General features: G+C 35.9%; 1 protein-coding gene across 3 annotated transcripts in view; it reads right to left on the bottom strand.

The window, feature by feature from the left end:
- LOC150101170 (TELO2-interacting protein 2-like) overlaps positions 1-17391 on the bottom strand; it is a 161364-nt gene extending 143973 nt beyond the window's left edge. For 2 of the 3 annotated variants that reach the window (XM_090401443.1, XM_090401445.1), the window contains exons 1-2: positions 17255-17375; positions 14084-14198 (exon numbers count right to left, since the gene is read on the bottom strand). In XM_090401443.1, coding sequence (XP_090257569.1) covers positions 14084-14198; positions 17255-17289 — 150 coding nt within the window. In that variant the 5' untranslated portion in view covers positions 17290-17375. Of the gene's footprint in view, positions 1-14083; positions 14199-17254 lie in introns of all 3 variants that reach the window. The other variant, XM_090401444.1, reaches the window with a different exon arrangement.
- Between the last annotated feature and the right edge of the window lie 3337 nt (positions 17392-20728).

Genomic DNA, 20728 nt, shown 5'->3' with positions numbered 1-20728 from the left:
ATATAAGATCTGATAATGTTGGAGTGTTGACAAGTAACAGACTGATTTGGAGGAAAATTGTAGATAGGAAATTAATAATGATGTAATTTTTTTCATGTAGTACTATCATATCCTGTATATCCCTTGAGGGTACATGGCAGGAATTTGATGATGATGATGATGATAGAGAGGACACAGAGATGAGTAACCCAGATGTTGTCAGGATTGGAATGTTGAACATAAGAACAGAGTAAATGAATGTAGGCCTCAAAATCCTGATAAAGAAGAAGAACTGACTTACAAAAAGAGATATGTAAGTTGGTGAATGGATATTATAGGATTATTGTTTTGATTTTGATGAACATATTAGTGGGCTTATATTTTTCCTTATTTCTTAAAATGAATTATTTCCAACTCTTCCTTATATCCTTCTACCTGTTCCATTTTTTATGCCTTTCCACACATATGTAAATGATATCTTCTCTCGTGTTTTCATCAGCTGTTTGTTTTCATATCACAGTGGAGCATAAGTTGTATCCTCTCAACTGCAACTATGTGATATGATGTCGCCACAGCCAAGTATCACAAACAGCGAAAAGAAGATTTTTCAGTAATGGCAGTCTGGATATGTTTCTTTGCAGTGTGATGTAGTTTTTTTTCCCACTTGATTATTTCATTGCAGTCAGTATAAAAAACATTTGCAGGTATTTTAATCTCCCAATGGTGTAGAAAGGTATGTACATCTTGCTGATTCTTCATACTGCTGAATGATAGGCTGTTTCCACCAAACCATAAAGGGTGGTTAGGCTTAACAGCCTTGCTAGTCAACCACTAATAGTGAAACTAAAAGCACTGCTGCTATATTCTTCTTACAGTCAAATATCGTTTGAACATAATTTTATCAACATAATGATATTTTTATATCTTTTATTTCATTTTCAATTTACCTAAAATAACAATTTTTCTGTAAACAAAATTATGTTAGGATATTTAAATAATTCAACAATACTTAACCAGCATCTGCACTACAGCATAGCATGGAAGCAAGTAAGTGCATATATAATAAAAATAAAAAAAGTGATAGGCATTTAATATCAAACTATTGACCTATTGCTCTCACCTCAATGTTGTCTAAAGTAATGCAGAAGGTTATGAACAGTCAACTTATTCAACAATTAGAATACTTTACTAATCAGTGATTGAAATACAGATTTTGCCAATCAAGATCCACAGCAGATCTCCTTGCCTACATCACCGATTTCTGGACATGTGCAAGTGAAAGATATGGAGAAGCCTGAGCTGCACTTAACATTTCCAAAGCATGGAAGAGGGCTTTATGGAAAATTACTATTTTATGGTCTGCCAGCTGTCTCTCAGATCATTCACTATGTGTAATGGCAGTGGGTGTTTCTCTTCAGATTTTGATATTAATGTAGGTGTTCCTCAGAGCTCTGTTATTTCACTCTCTTTATCACATACAACAAGTACCTTTTCACTGATCTCAAACCCTCTCTGCAATTTTGCTGATAACAGCATAATCGATAGGACAAACCTTGCAATGCTCAAATATCTAAAGTTTCAAGATCAACCACAATGAAAGTCCTAAAAACTATCTGAATATTTTAAGGGAACAATAACAACCTTGTCACCTTGAATTGACTGCTTCCAAAACACAGTTTTATCTTTTTTCTTAAAAGATCTTAGTTTTTCTTCCCTTACCTTTCACAATGCTTAACTTAACAGTCAAGTTCAGATTTCTCTTTTCTGACTCTCTCTCTCCTAGCCTATTCTAGCATAATTACGTCACTTGTATTACTTTTACTTCTAGTAGAAGTATGCTTCCTACACTCCCAAAAATTGGATCTTTTTTTTTGCTCAAATATTATGCTCTATCTGTCCAGCTACTTATTCTGTATAAATCCTAAATCAGTCAAACCTTGGAATACTATACTCACATTTGAGGTGTATACCTAGAATCTCTAAAATTATTGACCTGTTCAGCTAAATAATGACTCTTCATTCACAGACTTTCTAATCACTGTTTTATTATTAAGAGAGATCCTCCAGGGAGTCAGAGACTCATCGAGGGAGGCCACATACTACACACACCAGCTATCATACTTATTCTTGAATTCATTTACACTGCTTGCACTCACAACATCCAAAGGCAATCCATTCCAACCATGCACCACCCTCTGAGAGAAAAATCTAACCCTCACACCCTTCTTGGCGGCCTTCATTCTCAGTTTCCAAGGATGCTGTCTCGTCCTTTCCCCACCCTTCATAAATTGAAAAATTTCATCAATTGAAATCCTGTATGACCCTTCTAGAAGTTTGTAAGTCTCAATCATATCACCCCTCTTCCTCCTGTTTGCTAGTGTCTGCAATCTACAAATTCTCAACCTGTCTTCATAATCAGTATTCCACAATCCTGATATCATTTTTAACACCCTCCTTTGTACTCTCTCCAAAATATCAGAATCACATCGGAAACCAGGAGACCAGACCTGCGCACAATAGTCCAAGTGAGGTCTTATCAAGGCCTTGTAAAGAGGCAAAATAACATCCTTATCTTTACATGTGAATGTTCATTTGAGCATTGCAATTATCTTTTCAGCTGTATTTGTAATCTTTGCCACATTGCCCCTGAACGTCAACTTCCTATCTATTAACACTCCAAGATTCCTAGCCTAATCCTGCCAATATAATATGACACTGAATATCTAATCATGTTGAAGTGACATTGAACTGACACCTATTTTCCTATGCCCACAATTCCTGCCTATTCATATCATTTTGCAAAGATTGCATATCAGCAAATAGCTGTATGTTGCATGTCAAATCATCCTTCCCAATATCATTAATGTACAGCTTGAATAACAGTGGACCAAGCACTGATCCTTGTGGTACACCTTGTTACCTTAAACCTTGCAGACTCATATCCACGGTATACCACTTTCTGATATCTGTCAGTCAGCCATCTTCTATCTATACTAATATTGTATAAAACAAACCCATTTTCTCCAATTTATGCAACAGTCTTCCATGCTGTATTCTATCAAAAGCCTTAGCAAAATCCAAAAGTGTCATGTGTATCCATTCCCCCTTGTCTAGTTCAATGGTAACATTGTCATAGAATGTGAGCAAGTTGCTAAAACATGACCTTCCCTTAGTAAACCCATGTTGTTCATTGCAAAATAGAGATTCACTGTCAACCAACCCATTTCTGAATGCGGGCCCTAACTAATTTTTCTAAAATCTTCACCACCACTCCTGAGATACTAATTGGTTGATAGTTGGATATATCAGTCTTTGCACCACCCTTGTGCAATGGAATTACATACATTCCTTCCATTCCTGCAGAATCTTCCCTGTTCTGAGACTCATATTAAACATCCTGGTCAAAGCAATGATCAGTTCAGCTGAACACTCTTTCAGCACATGTGCTGATATTCCATCAGTCCCTATTGCTGAATTCTTATTCAGTTTGTGCAACAGCTCTAATACCTTGGCCTCACACACCTGCGTGTCTTCATCTAGTGAAGAGGTAACAGTGAGCTCAATGTTATGTTCACCAGGTTGACAGCTTTTAATGAAATGGGCACTCATTAACTGAACAACCTCTTCTGTATCTGCAACCCTCATGCCATCTGGATTTAAAAGAGTTATTCTTTCATATTCATTCTTTCTTTTACTTGCAGCATATTGATAGAATTCTTGTGGGTTGTCTTCAGAATGCAGAGCCAGTTTTTTTTAGTTTCTGATTATTTCATAATCAGACTTTGCTTTCTGTACAACACTTGTGACTATTCTAGCCTGCTGCTTATAACGTTCATAACGGAAGTCATCCTTAGCAAACAGTATTCCTTCCACATCGTCCTTTTCTTACAAATCTCTTGCTTAATTAGATTACATATCCATTTGACTCCTACTCTATTTATTCTTCGAACTCTCGAAACACATTCTGATATCACATCATTTAGTATTGTTTAAATGCTTCCCATGCACTGTCGATATTCTTTCCATCCAGCAACCGATCCCATTCCACTGTATTCAGCATACTCCTCAGTTGGTCATAATTTCCTGCTTAGTAGTTCAGCATTCAACCATTTCTGAATGGAACATTCATAAACTTAGTTACTTCCCAAATGAGTTTTATAGACTATCAGCTTCTACACGTATTTCCATGAGAAATGTTCAGCAGAGCCTGCATCCATCTACATCATAGGTTCGCAAACTTTTTCGGGTCACCACCCACTTTGCAAGACATAAATTTTGTAACGCCCCCCATTATAACAGTTTTACGTGTTCAAGCCATTTGATATTTTTGATGTAAATAGCAACTAATGATACATTACTGCTTATGCCATTAAATTTTTAAAAAGAAGCGCCTCCGTAGCGCAATTGGAAGAACGACGGTACATTGCGCCCTTCGATTGGAATAGGCCTAAGTTCGATTCTCGTCGCGACGGGAGGAATCTTTATCTGGTCGATTTCAATCGAAGGTGAGTTAGCCGATCTCATATGGAGGTAGCAGGGTTTTTTCTCCCGGAAACTCGGGTTTTTCATCCCGCATACATACAAATCGGCCCATCAGAACACACGCAATTTACAGACAAAAATTATTAGTTGTGGTTGTGTTGGAAGTGGGCGGTAGATGGCGTTGATGGAGATGATTCGTAGTAGAGGTTAGGTGTAGAGAGAATTGTAGATGTCCTCCCACGATGAGTCTTCGGACTCCTTGGAGGTATCAGGAATAATAATAATAATAATAATAATAATAAAAGAAGTGGCCAATATGTGCTTCATCTTGAACACAGTTAAATTTTGCACGCAAGCGCATTTTTTGTCTAACCACAACATTGTCCGAATAATTATAAATAATAATTAATAAATAAAATAATTACACAAGATATAAACAACAAACCTACAAAACATAACCACAGAAAACAGTATAATAAGTTTTGAATAATATTTGCTTTGTTTTTTCCCTCTAGTTAGCAATATAAGTTAGTACTAACTCGGCTAACTAAAATTTACGATTTTATTTCTTTCTTGCCATTATTATTTTTACTCGCAATATTAAATTATATAAAATTGGGTTTATTTTTGTACAAATCAATTAGAAAAGTGGTTTTATATATTTTATATATATTTTGAAATGAAATATAACGAACATATTTGCTACTGTAAACATAACCTATTATACACACATATATATACATGCTCTATTTTCTCATTGACATAGAAAATTGACATCTATTTCTATCTGACATGGTAAATTTTCAAATGATTAAATAATTGAAATAGAAAATTGATAAAAAAATTGATCGTGTAAGACGGGCATAAGATGAATTAAAATGCAATATTTAAATTTTAAATGATTATCTAATCGCAAAATCACAAAAATAATTAATTTTTAAATATATATTATTAATTTCTTCTATAAAGAGCCATCAACCCTTAGACCGCCTGAACGCATCCAAATGCTTCTGATCCCACTATAGCCATCCCAGAAGGCTTCAGCGCCCACTGGGAGGAAGTACCGCCCACTTTGGGAACCTATGATCTACATCAACGTGAGATACAGTTGCCCAACATCTTTCTACAGTTGAAATGCTATTCTACTAAACTTGCTACTCCCATTTGTCTTTCACTCCGTTAGCCTCGGTTCTGTAGAAGAGCCATCTCCATTAAGCATCCTCCGAGAATTACAACCTCCAAGTATTCAACAGAGATATTAACAAATTACTTTGCTAAATGCCTAATGGCCTCTTATGTGCAAGTGTGATACAAAAAAAAAAAATTTAAATAAAAAATAATAATAAATAAATAAAATAATGTTTGAGAATAATGTAAAATTGGTATATAAAAAATTTCTATTTTGAAAGGCAAAGTTAATATAATAGTTCTAGTCTTATATACAATTATATAAAAATTTTAAAATATAAATTAAATCTGAGGAAATACATAAAATCTTACAAGTGGCATCAATTACAGGTTTTGCAACCACTCATGTATATATATATATATATATATATATATATATATATATATATATATATATATATATATATATATATATGTAGAAAGTTTTTTACCTTGGGTATAATATATGTTAAAGATACCAAGTTATTTTAAATATAAACCTGGTTTTATTTACTCCAATTCCCAAGTAAGCAAACAGACAAGTCAGTCAAGTTTGCACCTGCAAGTGTTGCAAGTCTAGCTGATCCTGTACGTAGTGCAAAAAAAGGCAACTCTTGGTAAAGGTAGAATTAACTCTGATCACTATTCTTAATATTTACCCTTAATGCAAAGCACATCTCCTAGAGGAGATGTATAATGATTTTAATTATGGCAATATGGACTGGAATGATGAGATAGCAACTGGAAGTAAAGAAAATGAGTTTCTTGAGTTTTTGAGGGATAACTACCTCAGACAGTATGCAACAGAGGGCACAAGAGGATTAAGGGTCTTGGATTTGGTCATCTCATCAGAGGATGTAATTATAAATGAGGTGTCAAATCATCCACCAATTGGTGAGAGTGACCATGAGGTGATTACCTGGGTGGTTGCCAGCAGTGCGAGGACCCCTGTGAGAAAAGGGTATATGTGGAACTACAAGGGGGGGGGGGGGATTATGAAGAGCTCAGGAGACAGCTTGTGGGTGTAGCGTGGAATGAGGAGTTAGCTGGAAAAGATAAATGCAGCTTGGTGGATTTTCAAAAACTATCTAGTAGATGCAATATCTAAATGTATTCCAAGGGTAGAAGGTTAAATAAGGTAGGTGTGAGATGGGTGAATAAAGAGATTAAGCATGTGATACAGAGAAAAAGGGCATTGTGGAAACAGCATAAGAGAAGTGGAAATAACCAATTTCACGAGGTCTACAAAGACCAGGCAAGGAGGGTGACTTGGTTAGTGAGTGTAGCTAAAGAGAGGTATGAACAGCAGTTAGCTAATGAAGCCAAAGGAAATCCTAGGGAGTTCTTTCGATATGTAGCCAGCAAAAGAAAGAATGATTATGGAAGGATGACATTGATTGGAGAAAATGGTATAAAGGCAGCTGTTGTTGCGGAATGTGTGGTGGAGATACTTAATGAGCAGTTCATAAAGATATTTCAATCTTGTGAATGTGGCTTCATGGAGAGATTGAGAGCAGTTGATGATGGGGAGGAGAGACTGACTGTAAGTGAGCAAGAGGTGTATGGGGAGTTGAGTAAACTAGATATAAATAAGGCTGTGAGACTTGATAATATATCACCTCGTATTCTGAAGGTATGTGCCAGGGAGTTGACACCTACCTTGACATATTTTTTAAATACGAGTCTTGCACTTGGTCAAGTTCCTAAAAAGTGGAAGGAGGGCAAGATTGTGCCACTTCATAAAGGAGGTGATCGAAATCAAGCATCAAACTATAGGCCTATCTGTGTGTCAGGTGTTGTGGTTAAGTTGTTGGAGAAGCTTGTGAGAACTAGGATCCAGAGTTGGGTTGACAACAATGGTATAATCTTTGATGGACAGCATGGATTTGCTAAAGGGAGGTCATGTTTTAGTAATCTACTTACTTATTACAATAAAGTGACTGCATCCTTGGACAGAGGAGAAGGATACACAGTAATATACTTGGATTTCGCAAAGGCTTTTGATAGAGTACCTCATGATAAGTTGACAGTCAAACTAGAGCAGATGGGGTTGGATATTAGATTAATGGATTGGATTAGAGACTGGCTATCTGATAGGTATCAACAAGTTGTGTATGGGGGTGTGATATCCAGGAAAAGGAAAGTCACTAGTGGAGTGCCTCAGGGGTCTGTTTTAGGGTCATTACTGTTTAACTTGTATATTAATGATATTGGCGAAGATTTGGATGGAGATATTCCGTTGTTTGCAGATGATGCAAAGTTGAGACGAATAAAGGACCATAAAGTAGTGAAGATGTTGTAGCCTTGCAAGAGGACTTGAATAAATTGAGTGAATGGGCACAGAAATGGGGATGCGAGTTCAATGTTGCAAAATGTAAGGTTTTAAAATTTGGAAAACAAAGATGGGATGCAGAATTTATGCTTGGTGAGAATATATTGTTGAAGGTAGAGGAAATAAGAGATCTTGGGTGATAGTGGATAAGATCTAAAATTTAGGGGACACATTGCCAAAATTGTGAAGACAACACAAAGGCTTCTGGGAATGATGTGGAGGACACTGACGTGTAGAAGTATGGAGATTCTTGTTCTGTTGTATAAGGCTTTGATTAGGCCACACATGGATTATTGTGCCCAGATTTGATCACCGGGTTTTCAGAAGGATGAAGAGATGTTGGAAAGGGTCCAAAGGCGACTAACTAAGGTAGTTTCTGACCGCTGGAATGTTGAGTATGAGGAAAGATTGAGAACATGTAATTTGCAGAGTCTGGTGGAGAGGAGGAAGAGGGGAGATATGATAGAGACCTATAAGTTGGTAAGGGGTTGTTATAAGATCAATAGTGGAGAAGTTCTACAGAGAATAGTGGGAGATCAGGGAAGAACCAGAGGTCATCCTTGAAAACTGTATAAAGAGGGTGCGAGTAGGGGAGTGAGAGGCAGGTTTTTTTCGTGCAGAGTTGCGAATGACTGGAATGCCTTGTGTGAGAGTGTGGTGTCTGCAAGGAGTTTGAGTGTGTTTAAGACACGGTATGATAAAAGGACCTACCAGATGAGTCTTTGACTCCATGAGGTCTTAGGGTAATAATATGTGGTCTCTAGTCTTTGATCAAGTGCTTTATTTCTAACCCAACTTTCAGATCACGACTCATTGTGGGAGGACACTCTACTCAGCTACATACATCTTGCTGTCTTCCCCCCTACTACTTAATTCTCCAACTACATACAATGATGCTACTGTCCATCACCAACGGTGTTTTGTTTGTGTGTATTCGTTCGTTCTTATGGCTGATTTGCATGTGCACAGGATGAAAATTTCTTGGAGGAAAAATCCTGCTGCCTCCATATGAAATTGGCTTCAATTGAAAAAAAAAAAAAAAACTATATAAAGATTTCCTCTAGTCCTGACAAGAATCAAATGCAAGTCTTTTCCAATCAAAGAACACAAGGTTCTATTTTTCTTCTAACTGTGTTATGGGGGCCTAAATAAGCCTTCCACACAGCAACTATAGGCCATCAAGTATTCGGGCAAAAAACAGATACTCATATTGACCATAACTGTTTTCTAAGAAAATTTAAAGAAGTCTCAGAGAAATGCTCCATATACCAACACAACATAACAAAAACTACAAGGGGAGGGGGAGACTGAAAGGTTCTGATAAACAGTTCATCTAGAACAAAAATGATATTAAAGCAACTGATATAACCACAAGAAAGAACAGCTCTTAAAACTCTTTAACCCCCATGTTTCATCAAATTGTAATAATTTGTTCTTTTTCTTTTAGGATATATTAGAAGACATGTGAGAGGTTTTGAAAAAAAAATGAGGCGAAGGCCATCATCAAGTTTTTCATGCTGCAAGAAAAGTCCACAACTGAGATTCACCAAACTTTGTGTGAAACTTTAAGAGGACTGTGCCCCAGCATATCCACTAGTTGACAAATGGGTAGCCAAGTTTAAAACTGGGCATCCTGAGACAACAGATACCCCCAGGTCAGGAAGACTTTCCACAGTGATCACACCTGATAACATCGATGCAGTGCACACCATGATCCTTGATGATAGACAAATACCAGCTAAAAACATTGGAAAGACTCTTGGGATATACAAGGAATGAGTTCAGGTCATTATCCACCAACATCTGGACATTCAGAAGCCCTCAGTGAAGGAGTTCCCCAAATGTTTAAATGCTGACCAAAAGAGAGAACATGCGCTGTCATCCCAAGGTTCTTACCATTGTCTTTTGGGATATGGATGGTGTAATCCTTACCAAGTATCTCAAAAAAAAAGGTGAAATAGCTCTGAAGGAAATCAAGAAGGTACTGAAAGAAAAACACTGCAGAATCTGAGCAGAGGACTGTATTGCTTCTGCAGTACAACGCACCTGCTCACACTGCTCATGAAACCCAACAGACAATACACAACTTGGTCATTCAATGTCTGCTTCACCAACCCTATTTTACCAGACTTAGCTCCATCTAAGTATCTCCTATTCCCAAATTTAAAGAAATACTTAAAGGAACAAAATTTACAACAGATGTTTACATCATATCTGCAGCTGAGGACTAGTTTGTGCAATAAGGGAAAAACTTTTTCTCAGAGGACTGCAAATAATGCAGCAGCATTATAACAAGTGTATAACACTTTGTCGGGAATATATATAATAATGTGTAAGTTATATGGTTCTACCTCAATTCCTTCATGGTGACTATCACAACTTTTCAACACACCCTGGTAAGGTTTAATCCTGAATGAAGTTTGGTCTACATTCATCAAAACATTTAACTACTGCAGAACTGGAACATGACACACTTTATGCCACAAAATGTGACAGCAACAACACTAGCATTGTTTAAATGCTTGCAAATTAGTTAATATAATGTTGTTTTTCCATCACTCTGTTTACATGTATTAGTGTGTTGAAGTTCTTATAACATCTGTAATGTGTAATTATTATTTTCTAGTCATTTTTTTTATCCAAGTCTGGTCACCCTGATGATTTAAGAAAATTGTTGGGTCATACTGCTTACTTTAAAGACAGAGTTGTCTTTAAAGTAAGCAATATATATATTTAAAGTAAGCAATAACTCTTATTCTTAGACAAACAGATAAGAGTTACTAGTTTGAAGTGTAGCTTGAATGCTGAGTGGAGAGGATCTTGTTTATTAAGTAATTAGGATATCTTTTCAGATGTGCCCTGAATATATAGGTTCAATCAAACAATCACCATCATCCAGCCCAACAATACAATATCCTAAAAACATATATTTCTGGATGGATACAAAGTGCAGCAGAAAGAACATACTTGATAAGAATGGTTTTGAAGACCTGTAAACAACTGTACTCCTTAGAAAATAATATTATTATGTGACACCTCAAAGGAGTCTAAAGATTACCACAGGATGGCATTTCACACTACACAACCAACCATCTCTACTATATCTCACTTAATACAAGAAGAACGTTTCAAAAAACAGTAGGAGAAATGAATGAAGAGAATCACCATCATTGTCATCAAATTCCTTGGGGTGGGGGGGGGCATATAGGATAATTATGATAGTACTACATGAAAAGGTTTCACCATTACCAACCTCTGATCAACAATTTTCTTCCAAATTAATCTGTTATCTTTCAAGACTCCAATATTATCAGATCTTATATTTCTGTCTTTTAAGGCGCTTTTTTACTTATCAATCCACCTACATCTTGGTCTTCCACTGGATCTTTTTTCCTGCTAACCAAGCAAAGAATACCTGTTTTGCTAATCTTTCCTCTCCTATTCTGTTTAAGTGACCATGCTATCTTAGATTATCTCTACTAACGCATTCCTGAATGCTTAAAATGACAAGTTCTATCCTCATTTTTGAAGTGATAGTACTATTGTTGCCATCTGTCCACTCCACTAATTTTTCTTAGAACTCTCATATCAGAGGTCTCCAGACGTTGATCAAGTGTTATTTCTAACCCAAGTCTCAGATCCATAAGTTAAAATTAGCTTCAACAGTCTTGTATATGGCTAATTTAATGTTCTGACTATTTTTTTTTTTTTATTCCATATAAATTTGTTCAGCTGAATTCCTACCATACCACCTTTACTAATTCTGTTGTCTACAGGAAAACCTTACTTAACGCATTAATTAATCCATCCATTAATGTGCGTTAAGCGAATGCAATAAACAATAACTAATTATAATTCATCCATCAGCTAGCATAAATCTGAAAAAAAAATTACACTGTAATTTACAGTGAAAATTTATTTGAGCATATCATCAAAGTTAATAAAAATCAATTGCTTAAATTTTTATTTAATGTCTAAACATTTGATTGAGCTACTTTTTACAAAAAAAAAAATTTCACCTTGTCATGCAATTTGCAACAGCTGGCAATCGCTTTATCAAGATTTCAGCTGACTTCAAAGTTTCGTTCCATATCAGGATCAGCATCAAAAAATATTTTTAGCATGCTTTCTTAGTGATAACATTCTTTCTTGTTCACACTCCTTATCTTCTTCTTCTTCTTCATATGCTTGCTGTTCTTCTAGTTGAAGGAGATCATTCTCGCTTAACTGTTCTAAATAGAAATCGAGCAAGTTTCTCACATCTTTATTATCCAGTTCATTAAATCCAAGTTATTTTCAAATTGCACTGATTTCTTCAATAATGTTAGATCTTGGATTTTGCACATGTTAAACTAACATTGGTTTAGGTTCAAAGTAACCTTCTACTGCCTCATAATAAAAGCGTAAGATGATCTTTAGATACTTTGTATCTAGGTTGAGATGCTTCAGTTTTAGCTAGGAAAGTTTTTGTTGGCATATGCTTCCAAAAGAGACCAGTTTCATCAACATTGAATATTTGACGATTGTCATAATCACCCTCCTGATTTGCAATTCTTCAGGAAACTTGGTTGCAGAATCTTTATCAGCACTAGCAGATTCTCCAGTTATTCTTTTGTCATGCAGTCTAGTTTTAGATTTTTAAAATGGTCAAACCATCTTAAACTCGAAGTAAAGCTTCACATTCTTCTTGAAATTAGATCTCTTTCAATGATATAAAAATATTGAGAGCTTTTGCCTGAATATTCCTTGTACTTGTAGCAGTAGCAACTTTTCACTGTTCTTCGTATTCTTTGCTCTTATTTAATATAGTCCAAACTGTAGACTCGCTGTATCCCGGTTCTCGTACAATGATTGTATTACTAGCAGCAGTTTTATGTCTTTATCGTAATTACTATGTTTTACGATAATTACTTTTCTTCTCTTTTTATTACTGGCGCTTTCTTTATCGGTCTTTCTTTTTTCCATATCAGGGGTTGAATATAATAAAGCCTTATAGGTATCTAAATTAAAGCAAAATGAAGGAAAAGTGATTGAGCATGAGAACAGAGTTTGCACGTGCATTTGAGATACAGGCCACCGCTGGCTGCAGATTGGAGACAAAAAATTTTGCACAACATACACAAAGCATTAACTGATTAATCACTTGCTTAAAGCAGGAAATAGCATCATTTCACTCAATCATGCTAACTGATTATAGGGTAGATCAAATTTGTGTTCAGAGAAGTTTTCCTGTATTTCCATATTTAATTTACAATCTTTACTAAATACTGTGCCTAACTAACTGAAATGTTTTACTTGTTCTATAGGTTCACCATTCAGAATGTAGTTGATGTTTTCAATGTTTCTGCCTATTGTCTTTGTCTTTTTATTGATTTGCATACCAAATTTATTACAACACTTATGCAATTTAATCAGGGAATCTTATAGCCTTGTACTGGATTTATTCAGAAATATAACATCATTCCAAAAACTCTCTCATTCTGTACAAATAAGAAGATGGCAATCGCCATAGAGGAAGAGCAATGAAACAATTTTGGCAATACATCTGTGAAACCATCAACAGACTGAACTGTCAAACTGTATCTGATATCTACCAGTTAGCTCAAGATAGCTAACTGGTAGATGTCAGATGCAGTTTTACAGTTATAGAAAAGTCATACTTTGTAATCTTTAATTATTTTGCTGTAAATCTCTTTTCCCTTTTCAAAGTGTATCATATACTACGAATAAACCATAATGATGATAACATCATCTGCATAAAGTAAAGAGCTAAGATTAATAGTACCAATTTTGATATCAGATTTAATATCACTTTCTTTCATGGCGTAATCCATATAGATAATGAGTAAGAGTGGAGATAATGTGCACCCTTGTCACACACTTGATTTTACCTCAATCTTCCCGTACCTCCTTCAATTCTGACTTACAAATAGAGACTACGTATGCTTAATATAGTATCCCATTTATACCATATAATTGTAGCGTCGTGAAGAGCTTTCCTCTGGACACCTTGTCATATACCTTTTCCGGGTCTACAAAACTTAAATATCAATTATATAAATTAATTGGATATTAAATCCAACATCATTTCAAAGCCGAATACAAACTATAAACATTTCATACATAAATTGACCAGAGAGCTTGCAGGAATACACTCGCTGCCATACTGCGAGTTGCCTTAGGAAGGAACTGATCTGATCCTGTGGCTTCTTCTCTTTGAGAGGGTTGCAGCTGATTACTAGGGGGATAAGAAGGAACTATTAGGAAAGAATTATTTTTGTTCATTTAGGAAGGAACAAAAATTATGCATAGAGGGACATTATATTCAATCTGCAATTAAGATAATTAAAACTTTGGTTTGCCAGGAAAACCTCTACTTAAATGTTAAATACTACTATGGCATGCAATTATTATTATTAGTAGTAGTAGTGGTGGTGGTGGTCCAGAGAGTCAAAGACTCATGGAAGGAGGCTAGACATCACCCAAGCCAGCTATCATACCTTCCCTTAAATTTATTCACAATAGATGCACTCACCCACTCCTCTATAAGGGAAAAACCTAGCTCTTACTTTTTTATTAACTGCGAACAAGCATAAATTCTATGGATACTCTGGTGTTCTCTCCCCATCTTTCATATAATAAAAATTTTCATCATAGGATTTCAAATGATATCCTATAACACCCAGTCAGAAGTTTACAGACCTCTCCTCTTTCCTATGAATGTGCAGTCTTATCAAGGCCTTTGTAAGAGGAAAAATGACTTCCCTATCCTTACATGTCAAGGTTCACTTCAACATTGCAATCATTCTCTGAGTTGTATTTGCAATTTTTGCTATGTGATCTTTGAACCTCAGATTCCTATCCACCATTATACTAGCCTCATGTAGCATGCTTGTAGCATAACTCTGCTATAATATGCTGTTATTATAATATATTATAATATGTTATTATATTATATTATATAATATGCTCTTAGAAATTTCAACATGCTAAAGTGCAAACATACTAACACTTACTAACATTGAACTGATATTCATTTTCATTTGCCCACATTTCTACCATAATCAAATCATTCTTAAGTGCTGAATCAGTTAAACCCTTCCTAATGTCATTAATGTACAGACCAAATATATAGAATGAACCCTGGAGTACACCAATGGTCACCTTAAATCTGGCAAATTCACACCCACTGTTGACAGACATATCAAAAAGTGCACACCACTTTTTGATATGTCTGTCAACCATCCACTTATCCAAGTCAAAAGAGTTTATATTCCAAACCCATATTCTCCAGTTTATGCAACAGACTTTCAGGCTATTCCTTGCAAAGTATAACTTGTCTATATACCCATTTTTGTATGCAGGTTCTTGCTGACTTCTCTTAAATCTTCATCACCACACCAAAGATAATGATAGGCCAGTTTTTGCACCACTCATGTACAGTGGAATTAGCATACATTCCTTTCATTCTTGTGATATCTTTCCTGAGGCTGAGACTCAAGTTATACAAATATGTCAATGACTGAACACGTCTTTAGAATATGTGCTGAGTTTCCATCAGTTCCTAATGCCAAATGCTTATCCAGGTTATGCAATAGCTCTTCAGCTTCATTCTTATGCACCTCTAACTCTTCATCTAAATCAATAATAGCACTGTACACCATGTCCCATACACCCCAAATGATATCAACTTAAATGGACTTCTACCTTAGAAAAGTGAGCACTCATTAATTGAACAATCTCCTGGCTTCTGATAGTACAGTATCATTCGCATTCAGTAAAGTTATTTTTCTAAATCCATTCTTTCTTTTACTTGCAGCATAACAATAAAATTATTTTGGATTGCTTTTAGACTGCATTGCCAATTTCTTTTCATACTCTGATTTAGCTTTACAATACTTGTTACTTTTCTGGACTGCACTTCATATACTTCATAACTCCTTTCACTCTTATTCTCACAACACCTTCCTTCCACCTAATCTTCTTATGGATCTGTTGCTTAATAAAGTTGTACATCCATTTCCCTCCCACTCTATTTATTCTTTGAACTCTAAAGATGCATTCAGATACTTCCTCAAGATTCCCATGTACTGCTGATATATTTCCTATTCAATAAATGATACCAATGGACCAAAGATATTATTCTCCTAAGCTGATCATAATTTCCAACTTTGTAGTTCAACATGTAACCTGTCCTAACTGAAACATCAATATACTTAGCTACCTGCCAGGAAAACATGGCATGATCACTGTCACAAACTGATAATAAAATAGTCATATTCTTAACAGAGACTGTGTTGCTATGAACAAATCTAATACTAATTTAACATCACCTTGACTCAATTTCCTTCTTTCACATGTTGCTTGAGAAAGTTGTCTTGCTACAACTCAATAAATTCTGCTTCATTCTTATTATGAGATTCCTATTCTACCCAATCAATGTTTGGATAATTAAAATCACCCAACTGGTACTCCTTTAGTACAAATTAGAGTAAACTGGTAATGCATTTCTTCGTTCCTTTCAAATGAACAGCCAGGTCTGTAGCAACACCCCACCATATATTTCATTCTGCTAGTTTCCACTTCCCACCAGATAGCCTCAAACTCACTGCTACATGAGACATTATTACATCATGTGCTTCTACCTTAAATGGACTCAAGTTGTCTTATATCATTAGATATAAGACAACTCCCCTCCTCTCCTATGTCTTCTGTCATTCCTAAAAATAGTATACCCATTATACTCGATCCCAGTTACCATATCCAATGCTGATAGCCAGGATTCACAAATGCCAACAATCTTAGGCCACGTCATATTCAATAAAGCAACAAACTCAACCCATGTGTTTCTGATGCTCCTGGCATATGTATGTAGCCATACCAAATTAACACCTGGCCTTTTCTTATAATTAGATATGGGATCTTCTGGACTTGTTGTAGACCTTTCTCTTTTCGTTCTGTGTACATTTCCATCCCTTTGTCAGATGTATAGTCATGTTCAAAGCCATTCATATCTTTATAACATTTACATACCATAGCTGAACTTTCACACACATCCCTCCCCACCATTCCTCCCATGATGATCTAGTTTCCCTGACTCTCTGCATTAAGTCTCATCCCAAGAAGTAATTTTTCCAGGTTTCCCAACCCAATGACAGTAAAGCGTGCATTAAAACCATTTTCGTCTCACTACCCTGTTAATAGAGATAAAGTGAAAAAATGTAGCTTTGCTTTTGCTGAAATGCAACAACTGATGAAATTAAAAATTCGGACTCCAAATGAATTTTTACTCACCTTTCTTTCAAGACAGCCATCCTCAACCAGCTCATTCACCAGTGTATCACATTTTTCAAAAAACATGATGTAACAATACTAGCCTGTGATTAAGATATTCATGTCAATAATTTAGAAATTGTCCAACATGACTCACGTGTTCAAGGACAAATGCAAACATAATACCCGACTCCCTTCTGGTGTCTGAAAAATGAAATTTCCTGCAAAAATTTTCTGTTTCATATCTTTAATTTCTTATTTTAGAAGAAATGTAGAATAATTTATAAAATAAAAAATAAATAAAATAAAATAAATCTGATATAAGGATAAGGGGGAAAATATATGAAGTAGGCGAGGCCCTGATTCACTTACAGGCAGATCAAGACTAATTCATTAATTAAATTTTTGAAGAGCCTGTGTAGCTCAGTGGATGTGGCGTTTGCACACCACCGCGCTAGGCCGCACGAAGGAAGTCTTGGTTTCGAGTCTAGTCGGCGACTAGAGGAAATTTTTCTGAGCCTTTTTTCGACCGGTTCCCGAGTTAGTCGATCTCTGGCACGGGCAAGCAGGTTTTTCCTCCCGGAAACTCGGGTTTTTCGTCCTGTAAACTCAAGAAAATCGACCGTAGAACCCACATTATTTCAGACATTAAATATATTTGTGTTAGGGTTAGGGACCACGAGATGGCGGCACATTTGAGCCGTCTCTCTTCACTGCGTACCGCTTAATTAGTGATAGCCTTGGGCCACCTGTCTCTGATTGGGTACCAGTGGAGATTGAACTGCCCACTCAGTCTCCAAAAGTTAGATAGGGCTAAATGGCCTCGCCTACTCCCGTATATACGGGAATAAAAAGGCGTTAGCTGATTTTTTTTTTTTTTAAATTTTTGAATGGTCAATTACTTATTAACAGCAAAGATTGGGTGATTGGTAGCCTCTGCTACTAATGGCCCAGCAAAAAGATAAGCAAGTTTGACCGTGGTTAGTAGCTGGAAAGGAATCAATCGATGCACTTGGCACACTCTCCCTCGATAAGTCTTTGGACTTCTTGGAGGTGTCACATAATAAACAATAATAATAATAATTAACGCTGGTCTGATGAAGCATGGTTACTCCTATAACTTACTGGATTTTGGAGTGAAGCCGTTTGCTAGAAGAAGAAGTGGTAAAGTCATAGAATCCCTTCCCACAGAGAATTAGCAGGACAATCACAAACATCTGTGTCCAAGGTGGGATTTTAACCCACAATCTCTTGGCTGCAGAGTGGATACGATGACCACTCGACTAAATAGGCAGGCTGGACAATTATGAAATGTGAAATATGGGGTTTATGTAGCAGTTATTGTTTTAATAATTATAAATGAAATAAAATAAGAAAGTTTCACAGGAAGCTCTCTCTTTGAAACTATCATTTGATTCCATAGCACCGTTTGCATGAAAAAAAGAAACTTATATATTCGATTGTAGTTGATTGCAAGAGAAATATTCTCTAGGACATTCTTCTGCTGATTCTCTATATAGTCGAAGTCTTATAGTAGAAATGTGGTTTTACTTCTAAACAGGGTTTGTAATTCCCACTTTAAAAGCAACCGTCGAACGTATACTACTACAATAATAATAATACAGGTATTAGTTTCTCTCACTTCCCTGGAAACCTTGTTTCGCTAAAAACAAAACTTGAGCTCACTATTAATGAACTTAAAGAACAGAGCTTGCCTTATACATATTATCAAAAAGCTGGTCAGAGCTCCGCCTACTCCATTTTGTTAGGTTTTCTTATTATACAGGTATCTTTATTCATTCAGAAGACATCGCAGGACACGCACAGTAAGCGTTATACACACAATACCTATCACCCCCCCTCCTTAAACTCATTCACTGTCAGGGTGCTCAAAACTAATCCTGCAGTCCATTCCACTCAATCACCATTTATATAATTTCCAGGAGTAACCATTCGATCTTGTAGAATTCATTTAATAACGTATTTATAACATCAGTTTTTATCATGTCCTCTCTTTTCTCCTTTAAAGTAAACAATGAAACCAACAAATTTTCAAACAACATTACATTCCAGTAACCGGTAACCAGCTTAATCATTCGTTTCTGAATCCTCTTCATTGACTTCATGATTCCCCCCCCCCCCCAAAAAAAAAAGACGGGTGGCCAAATATGTGCGCTGCAATCAGATGAGGCCGAATCATAGACTTATAAAAAGAGATAATAACTTTCCTAACTTTATTTCTTAACATGATTTTTTGTAAGCTATGTTACTAAATTTTGCATTATATCACTGAACTTTAAATATGTTTCCCCATTACCCAGAAATCCCTGGAGTTGTCAGCTTCCTGCAATTCAGCACGATCAATGTGATACATGATATGTAACCTTGTCACCTCGAAGTGCATAACCTTATATTTTGCTACATTAAATTGACAATCGTTTTATTTCGCATACAATGACAATATATTTAAATCATCCTGCAAGATATCTACATCACCTTTGTCAACTATTGCCCTCCTAGACTTGAATAATCAGCAAACAACTGATGTTTGCTGATTCGTCATCATCGTCATCATCATCAAATTCCTGCCATGTACCCTTCAAGGGGGTGTACAGGATATGATAGTACTACATGAAAAATTTACATCATTACTAGCTTCCTATCTAAAATTTTCCTCCAAATCAGTCTGCTACTTGTCAAGACTCCAACATTATCAGATCATACATTTCTATCATCTAAGGTACATTGCACCGTATCAATCCACCTATATCTTGGTCTTCCTCTGGGTCGTTTTCATGCCAACCTGGCAGAGAACACTTGTTTTGCTAATCTTTCCTTGTCCATTCTGTTTAAGTGACCATACCACCTGAGATTAGCTCTACTAAATCATTCCTGGATGCTGACAATATCAAGTTCTTTCCTAATATCCTCGTTTTTGATATGATATTGCCAGTGATCCCATCAGTTCACATCTCTAATCTTTCTCAGGACTTTCATATCTGTGGTCTCTAGTCTTTGGTCAAGTGATTTACTTCTGACCCAACTCTCAGATCCATAAGTTAAAAGTGGTTTGAACACTGTCTTGTATACAGCTAATATAGTGTTCCGACTAATTTCTCTCTTATTCCATATGAATTTATTCAATTGACTGCTTACCATACCAGCTTTGTTGATTCTGTTGTCCATTTCCATCTTTAATTTACCATCTTCACTAAAAATCATGCCTTAGTAGCTGAAATGCTTTTTTTTTTTGTTCCACAGGTTCTCCGCTCATAACGCAGTTGACATTTTCAACGATTCTTCCTATTTTCATTGTCTTTCTCTTTTTATTGCTGACCTTCATACCATATCTATTACAACAGTTATTCAATTCAGTCAGGGAACAACTGATTATCCTCACGTAAATCTTTGCTATATCATTAATATATAAATTAAGGAGTAGTGGCCATAGTACAGAACCATGATGAATTCTACGAATCATCCTCATTATCCTAG

This window comes from Typopeltis vanoorti, chromosome 12 (genome assembly GCF_054136105.1).
Source record: "Typopeltis vanoorti isolate ZY-2024b chromosome 12, IOZ_Tvanoo_1.0, whole genome shotgun sequence".
Taxonomy (NCBI): Eukaryota; Metazoa; Arthropoda; class Arachnida; order Uropygi; family Thelyphonidae; genus Typopeltis; species Typopeltis vanoorti.
The sequence above is the reverse complement of the archived record's forward strand: the minus strand, read 5'-3'. Positions and strand labels throughout refer to the sequence as shown.